The 9,395-nt window shown below is 36.7% G+C and overlaps 1 protein-coding gene across 1 annotated transcript; it reads right to left on the bottom strand.

Moving 5' to 3' along the window:
* Positions 1-1,453: 1,453 nt before the first annotated feature.
* LOC113640104 (complement factor H-like) lies at positions 1,454-6,976 on the bottom strand. Its single transcript, XM_027142466.2, has 11 exons — positions 6,819-6,976; positions 5,967-6,143; positions 5,548-5,724; positions 5,286-5,465; positions 4,452-4,622; positions 3,993-4,172; positions 2,575-2,628; positions 2,325-2,486; positions 2,082-2,237; positions 1,718-1,731; positions 1,454-1,576 (listed from the first exon to the last, which is right to left on the bottom strand). Exons 1-10 carry the CDS (start codon positions 6,868-6,870, stop codon positions 1,724-1,726), a joined length of 1,317 nt encoding a protein of 438 aa, XP_026998267.2. The 5' UTR covers positions 6,871-6,976; the 3' UTR covers positions 1,454-1,576; positions 1,718-1,723.
* Positions 6,977-9,395: the final 2,419 nt, after the last annotated feature.

The following is a 9,395-nucleotide window of genomic DNA, read 5'->3' on the forward strand; positions in this document are numbered from 1 at the left end:
CATTGTAACTTTGAACAAATGTTTTAAACTCATGGTATCTTAAGTATGTAAACTAGTGAACCAGCATTAATGTATTCAGTGTTAGAGATTTAAGCACTTATGTACGTCGCTCTGGATAAGGGCATCTGCCAAATGCTGTAAATGTAAATGTTCCACTCCATTAAGTAGGGGATTTTATTCACTTTAAATAAAGCGATTCTCTTTAATGTAGTTGATGCAGACTCATTCATAAATTAGTTGCGGCAAAAATGCCGATTACCGACGTAATTTTCCACGAATCTGTTATATTAGTGATTAAAATATGACTTCTCTAGTTAACGTTAGCTTGTTTACAATAGCTTGTTACATAGTGCACTGTAACTAACACGCCATGTCTTTAAAAGTACAATTTGACTGTATTATTGGTGTCCCCTTCAAAAATTGCTTATGACAAATTTAATATTTATTGCCCCCCACACTGTTACATGAAATTTACGCCCATAGTAATAATAAAGTTTTAAAGTATCCGTTTAACAATGTTCATTTATCAAGAAATACAATTCACTATTAACTTGATCATTATAAGTAAATGTTACTACATTCGAATTACACCGATGTCCTACTTCCTGTTTTCTGAAGTAGCCAATCAGCGCCACGCCTGTCTATTTTATTATTACTTTTACACAATTGACTTTAACATTATACCAAACGCATGAAAATTCGACATTCGAGTTGCATTTCAATTTTACAATGTTTTTGTACTCGCGTTAAGAAACTTGAGAAAAAAAAACAATTTCTTATTGTCCTTTTTTAAATTTGGAAATGCTTGTCTTAGCCAATCGGATGCCTTTACATTGATCACGTGATCGATTGGCGGGATAAATGTAATCGTTCTGCTTAATTGAAACGGCTCATTTGTGACATTTCTCCTGCTGAAAGTAGCAGCTTGAACTTTGGATATAAAGTCGGTGCCTTGAAAGAGCTGAAAGTTGAAAAAAAAAAAGGGATTTGGGCAACAACAACAACAAAAAACACCTCCCCCCACCCTCTGGTTAGGTTAGCATAGCTTTACCTCATAGCATGGTCAGAATGTGTTGTATAGTAAATATAATTTTCTTATGCTAAGTAGTTTAGTGAGATTGTGTTCTTGTGTTATAATGATGCTCCCTTTACAGTACTTTAGTTGTCCTTGAAGCTTTAACGTGAAACATAATAAACGGTTTCCTGTCCAAACTGATGCTAAGGAAGCTAACGACATCGAATTATCAAGTGAAGCGTTAAACAAACCTTTTTTTTTCTTCCTTCGAATGACAAGTGTTGTGTCTGGTGTTTGTTATTTTATAGTGACGAATTTCCTTTTTCAATCCCACAATGCACCTTTACAATAAGCATCGTCATCCAGTCAGCACGGTGGATCGATCTCATGAAAGAATCTCTGTGAATCTGTTTGTCTAGCGATAAGAAAACACAAACCCACGAGTGATATGCTTTTATTTTGGTTAAAAAGCAAGCTTTAATTGTGAGAAGGAATATTTCTGATCATCAGCAGGAGCTCTGCGGGTGTCGGTTTGTCCGATCGAGCCGTCGATACAGATCACTGTGGAAACACAATATATCTGAGTGAGCATCAGTATTAACACTGCAGCACAGACAGTCCTGCTCTACTGATACACTTACTATTCTATATTAACTGCATTTAGATTTTAGCCATAATGAAAATAGGTGTTTATGAACTTACCCAGGCCTAGCCACCTATAAACAAAAGAAACAGCCATCAGAGATCGTCTCAGTTAAATCCCCCACATGATAAACTGATCAAATAAACCCTGTGAGCCTTGTGGAGCATAACAACAACCAGCACGGGTTCTAATATAAATCCTGGATGCTGATTGGACCGAGGGAGTCGAAACATTTTGTATGAGAGCAGCTACAGATTCCTAAAGATCATCATTGTCATAATTAACAATTATTTTCCCATTACAGCAGACATTGAGGTTTTATACATAATACATTGATAATAACGGAAATAAAGAATAAAGTATAAACACATGTAACTAGATAAACTGAGTCATTTTAGTCTAGAAAACACAGGATACACTTACAAGCACCATAGATGGCTTGTCCATTAGTGCACTGGATGGTTATAGTATAATAGTAATTGTAGTTTCTTAAAGTACAGTAAAAATCCTTCTTTTCACCCTCTGGCAGATATACATCAACATTAGAAGAAAAGCGCGTCCTGTCCAGTTTACATGGCGCTGTGAAAATGGAGAACCAAAATGAACCATTTAGAAATGCTGCAGAATTCTGACGTTATTTGTATAAAGTGCGTAATTAATACTCACGTTTACACACTGGAAGCTGCGACCACACTCCAGAAACACATGTTACCGTTTCAGGTCCCACTCTTTTATATAAGAACTTACACTGAACCTGTAATGTATTTCCACCTGGTAGCTCTGTGAAGTCTCCATTTTCAATAAGGGGTCGAGGTCCACAATCAAGGCCTGAAATCAGAGACACTTTGTGAGATTAAAGGAATAATAGTAACGTATAATGAGAGAAAACTCTGATTGAACCTGTGGTCATTGTTACCAGATAAAGACGGATCTTTATTCTCAGGAACAGTTCGGCCGCCAGTCACTGCTCCTGTAAGAGTTCATCAGTCTAACTTTAGACCCAGCAGCACAGTTTCAGATGTTTAAGGGAACCCTTAAAGGTTCTGAAAGACTTTATATGGAACCATTTTAGCTGGATCAGAACCCTTAATTATCCAGTGAAACTGTAGAGAGCTTTCATAGCTGTTTAGTTCCATCACAGCAAAATTTGTTAAAAAAGCCAACATTTTTTTCCTTGAACAATTAATTTTTAAATGCTTCTCCTAGAGCTTTTAAGCTACATGCACCAAACTTGGCCAAGTTTCAACTGACATAAGCAGCTATTACTTTAATAAGCAATCAGAATTCATTTTTTTCCGGTATGGAAGATCAAATCTGCCTAAATTCCTACAGAATTCCATTCAAAAAGTTTTTTTTTTGACTATCAAGCTTATAATCTATCTATGTATTTAGTCAGCATTAAAGGTGGGGTGTACGATGTTTGAGGAATGCTTCTGAAAACTGAGTCGGGCTGACAAACATAACAAACGTGTAGCTAATGAGCAGAAACGGGCGTGTCTTGTCATGTGTGACATTAGCATAAAACGATTGAAACATTGACATTGATAAAGCAAGAAGTAGGACGTGTTAATATACTGTAGGATCAGCTTTCCAGCGCTGGAGAGAACTGAAGGAGCAGGAAGACCTGCGATGGGACGCTGTGATCCCTTTTTTCCCTCTCGATAGGTGAGTAACGTTGGATTTGCTTTGTTTCACAGAACTAATATATGCCTTTGTCCTTTACATGATTATGCTTGTGTGTCATTTTTGCTTGTTTGTTTATCTACAATCGTATTGTTCTTCCCTTCAGCTATGATAAAGACACATTTCTTTCTGTTAGTCGCCTTGGTTACGTATGTAGGTATGGGCGGAGCTATCGATACAGGGATGGGACCCATTTGGGTTAGGGGCGTGTTTGTTTTGGTGATTTCAAACATCGTACACCCCAACTATAATTGGAATCAGAAAATTACCTCAACATACATGTGAGGTATCAAAATGTCCGGCACAAGGAGGAAGACTGCGTTTTGTGTATTCTGTGTAATGTACTTGCTTTTTCGAACCAACATCAAAGTTTCTCGTGACAATCTTTAAAAATCTAGTTTCCCGTTTGGTTTGTTTTGTTTTTACACGCTCCAATGAGCTGTGGCATGAACACACTTAACACTCACAGATAATGAGGATTTAATCAATAAGATTAAGATTCACTGGTGAGGGTGAAGAAAAGCAGAGCTACTGAAACGTCTCCCAGGCAACTATTTAATCACGTGTCTAAGGTTTTACTGTGAAATAACAATTTCATCTTGAACATGTCTATGTTTATAAAAGAGTCAGATTTGTAATGAGGACACTTACGTTTACACACAGGCAGCTTCCATTGTCCATTATTACACTGTGCATAATGTGTTCCTTCAAACTCATAGCCGTCATCACATACAAACTGTACCGAAATTCCTGCAGCATAGCTAAATGCTGAAACTACTGCAAGACGGCCGTTTTGGACACTTGGTTGGTTACACCTCAATTCACCTCGACCTGAAAACAGAGCATTTATACATGGTTTTAATTTAGAATGTGTTGAGTTACATGTCTTTACACACAGAGTCATTTACATCTGAACATTTTACTAACCAGAGAATAAAAAAGTTTTCTTTTTTCTGTTTGTTAAATCCACATGTCCTCCATTTAAAACACAATAAAAACACAACCAGCTCAAAATTGATGGGAAATCACACATGAAGCTTTTCCAGTGCAATAATCTTGTCTTTAACAGATAATCACAGTGTTGTTCAGTAATGAAATGAGGACACTTACGTCGACACACTGGCAGCCTCCAGGATCCATCTACACACTCCGCAGTGTCACTGCCTTCGAACTCGTAGCTGGGGCGGCACCTAAACCGAATCGTCTCTCCAATGTCATAGGAGAATTTTAACTCCTCAGGTTCTGTATATTGCACTTGTGGTTTACGACACGTTATTTTTTCTGGGGGGAAAAAAACAGTTCTTATTTCAAGTTCTGGATTCTGATTGGTCAGAATGTGCTGATTAATTTTCTAGAACCGCAGCTCTGACAGCAGCACATGTTTGTGTTAACAAACAAAAATCTTAAAAACCTTAATTGCCACATTTATAACTTTATGCTGTCACTATAAACTTGTTTTAAAATTGTTACTTGCAAGCAATTGTTGGTAAATTACTGTGGTGTAAGGCAGTAAAACACTTTAGCCACAAGGGGGCAACTTTGGGAGATTTGGGCCCTGGACAACAGCTTGTATGACCGAATTCCTAAACACACAGTTATACTTGATGCAGATTACATAAAGACGTCTGACATCTGATCATCTTTACATTTTCAAAGATGCCTCCCATGGTCATGAACACATGAGGGTTTAATGTTGATATTTCCGGGGTACGTGGAAGTACAGATGTAACATGGGACACCTTTTGGTTTCAGTGAAATTGTTCGAATAAACGAATGTTTATTAAAATCACTATTGAGCGATGAAACTGTATATTTCTCCTAATATTTGCCCTTAGTTTCAGTTTATTATTATTATTTTGCCATTGCTAGCAAATCAAATCAATAGAACAGATGTAATCATGTGTAAAATTTTATAACGCAACCTGAAGTGTGTGAAAATCTTACCGCATTTAATCGTATTGGTCCATCTGCCTGAGTTGCAGTCACTATATTGTTGGCCACTTATCTTGTATCCTTTTGCACAAACATAATCGAGCCGATGCCCGTGTTCGAAAGCATCCTGGTAAGGTTGTTTAATCATCCCGTTGTCAACACGGAGAGGGGGATCACAAGTGTAACGCTTTCCTGCCGAATCACAAACTTTCTTTTATAACAACACAATGCTGCTCAGAGAAATTAATCATGTGAGAAATGAAGGGTCACTTACTTTTGCACGTCGGCAAATTCCATTTTCCATCTTTGCACACTGCGACTTGACTTGCTCCTTCAAACTCGTAGGCGACGTTGCACTTAAACCACAGTCTGGAACCAGGAGTGTAGAACGGATCTAACTCCCCTGTAGTCTGGGCATTTGGCACGTGAGGAGGAATACACCAAGTTTTCTCTGGAACAGTCCATATCATAACACGATTCAATTATTATATACATTTTAACATTCATATATGTGTTTATTTCTTCGTCCCATTTTGGGTCTCCTTTTATAAAAGTCTACTCTTCTAGTCAGTATTGCAGTAAAACTGAACACAGGATGAGAACAAACTAACAAACAGGATATTGATATCATAAAGAACCACTAATGATGATGATGATGATGATGATGATGATGATTGTTGGTAAATTACTCACCGATACATCGAGGGGTGTGTGACCATATGCCATTACTGCATGTTATCTGTCCCCACCATGTTTCCAGGGCAGGTTTCAGTCCTGAATCACAGCCGTATGAAACAGAATCGCCGTCCTTGTAAGTATCTCGGTGGGGAACGAAAAAGCCTTTCTTGAGATCCGGACGGAGACAGACCTCTGGTTTTTGAAATGACATGAGAAAACAACGGCACCCGATTCACTGTATATACAATAGCAAACATTTTTGGGAAAAAAATAATGTTTGTAAATCTAAAAACTTATTTTATTAATGCTCCCGATTAGGGTGAAAGAAAAACATTTGCCCCATCCATAAGGTGCTTCTACCATTATTTACGAAATACACTTTGTTCTAATTTCACTAAAATAGCTGTAGGTGCGAGTCTGTTACATTGAGTTATATGGAAAAAGCTCTAAATCTCTAAATTGTCATCGTAAATTAACTTTAATGATTTTTTTTATTGTCTCGAATAGATATTCTGACTAATCGCTATCTACCGTCTCTGTGTTGTTATCTGTAAAATAAATTCTTTTCAGCAAGATGTTACACACGAACGACATCATTTACATATAAACTGTGTATGGGTATATATATATATATATATATATCAAGATGTTTAAAGATTATATATATATATATATATATATATATATATATATATATATATATATATATATATATATATATATATATATAATCTTTAAACATCTTATGTTAATCTTTTAACATCTTATATATATATATAAAATCTTTAAACATCTTCATGTATATGAACATGATGAGCTAGCTTATGACCGTTTGAACAGAAATATAACCTTGTTTGAATTTCTTACCCTTCGCCGCCTGACATGACCAAATAGCTAAAACCAGGATAATAATCCTCATCTTCTCTGTAGTTCTTCAACTCAGACCACAGTGTAAAACCTTCAGGTCGCTTTATTTATTAGCACATTAATCATTTACTTTTCTGCCTCCCTTTACCAGAAACCACGACTCTACTGCAGTATTTCATCAATGCAGATTTCACAACTCCAAACACTGACGTGCCAAAGTAAAGAAAAGGCAAACTTTCTTTCTTTCTTTCTTTCTTTCTTTCTTTCTTTCTTTCTTTCTTTCTTTCTTTCTTTCTTTCTTTTTTTTCCTGCAGGATTTTTCCGCTCATATTGAATGATTTATACATTCTTCTTTTCTTCGCACTATACAACACTTCGCCGTTCAATTCTGAATTCTGATTGGTCAGAAGACGTCCATTCATTTTCCATAATGCAGCTGCAAATCTTTTTTTTTTTTTTTTTTTTTGAATTTTTTTTTTATTTTACGTGAGGGGAAAAAACAGTCTGATGAGAGAACGACTGTTCAGTAAACCTAAGGTTTAATTTGAATTCGGGCGAGACGCAACCTCAAAGTGTGATGCTGCAGCCACCGTGCCTCACCGTAGCTATGGTGATGGATGCAATTGCAGTTTGGATTTGTATTAAAACTGAAAAACCCGAAGCCATCGAAAAAAGCAATATATAAACAGCGGTATATGATTTGGAAACTCCTGTCCTCTCTCTGCAAATGTTGTCATCAAGGTTCAGCCTTTTAATCATTCACTAAAAATCAATTGATCACACAGAGCAGTTCATACAGCATTCAGTCGTGTCCCGTCCGTCTCTTTAAGTGCTACGTTACATTACACCGTCCAGAGTTTTTGATGGAAAACAAACAACGAGGCAGAAATATCCCTAAACATAAGATTTATTGATTTAGCAGATCTGCTGTTCTTTTTTTCATGTAACAATCCACCATCTTCACAGATGAGCCATGTTATTTATTTATTTTTATAAAATTTTCCTTATTTCATTGTTTCACTGTAGTTACCAAACACCAACAGCTGATTAATAAGTCAGGAATTAAACAAGTTAAGTTTATATTTTCAGCTCTGCGGGTGTCGGTTTGTCCGATCGAGCCGTCGATACAGATCACTGTGGAAACACAATATATCTGAGTGAGCATCAGTATTAACACTGCAGCACAGACAGTCCTGCTCTACTGATACACTTACTATTCTATATTAACTGCATTTAGATTTTAGCCATAATGAAAATAGGTGTTTATGAACTTACCCAGGGCTGGCCACCTATAAACAAAAGAAACAGCCATCAGAGATCGTCTCAGTTAAATCCCCACATGATAAACTGATCAAATAAACCCTGTGAGCCTTGTGGAGCATAACAACAACCAGCACGGGTTCTAATATAAATCCTGAATGCTGATTGGTCCGAGGGAGTCGAAACATTTTGTATGAGAGCAGCTACAGATTCCTAGAGATCACTATTTAAAAGTGTTCACTAACAGAGTAAAAATAAAGGAGAGCAATGGAAGGAGTCTCCAGTGTCAGTGTAAAACTTTTGTGTGGTTTAATAACAGTGCAGAAATAAAGGATAAACACACGTGTAACTAGATAAACTGAGATATTTTTGTCTAGAAAACACAGGATACACTTACAAGCACCATAGACGGCTTGTCCATTAGTGCACTGGATGGTTATAGAATAAAGGGTCTGTCTTCTAAGACAGGAAAAATGCTTCATTTCACCCTCCTTTAGATATTCATCAGCATTAGAATCAGAGTAAAAGCGCGTCCTGTCCAGTTTACATGGCGCTGTGAAAATGGAGAACCAAAATAAACCATTTAGAAATGCTGCAGAATTCTGACATTATTTGTATAAGAACTTACACTGAACCTGTAATGTATTTCCACCTGGTAGCTCTGTGAAGTCTCCATTGTCAATAAGGGGTCGAGGTCCACAATCAAGGCCTGAAATCAGAGACACTTTGTGAGATTAAAGGAATAATAGTAACGTATAATGAGAGAAAACTCTGATTGAACCTGTGGTCATTGTTACCAGATAAAGACGGATCTTTATTCTCAGGAACAGTTCGGCCGCCAGTCACTGCTCCTGTAAGAGTTCATCAGTCTAACTTTAGACCCAGCAGCACAGTTTCAGATGTTTAAGGGAACCCTTAAAGGTTCTGTGCAGTATATTACTGACAGAAAGACTTTATATGGAACCATTTTAGCTGGATCAGAACCCTTAATTATCCATTAAACCTGTAGAGAGCTTTCATAGCTGTTTAGTTCCATCACAGCAAAATTTGTTAAAAAAGCCAACATTTTTTTCCTTAAACAATTAATTTTTAAATGCTTCTCCTAGAGCTTTTAAGCTACATGCACCAAACTTGGCCAAGTTTCGACTGACATAAGCAGCTATTACTTTAATAAGCAATCAGAATTCATTTTTTTCCGGTATGGAAGATCAAATCTGCCTAAATTCCTACAGAATTCCATTCAAAAAGTTTTTTTTTGACTATCAAGCTTATAATCTATCTATTTATTTATTCAATATTAAAGGTGGGGTGTACGAT

Source organism: Tachysurus fulvidraco, chromosome 1 (assembly GCF_022655615.1).
Source record: "Tachysurus fulvidraco isolate hzauxx_2018 chromosome 1, HZAU_PFXX_2.0, whole genome shotgun sequence".
Classification (NCBI taxonomy): domain Eukaryota; kingdom Metazoa; phylum Chordata; class Actinopteri; order Siluriformes; family Bagridae; genus Tachysurus; species Tachysurus fulvidraco.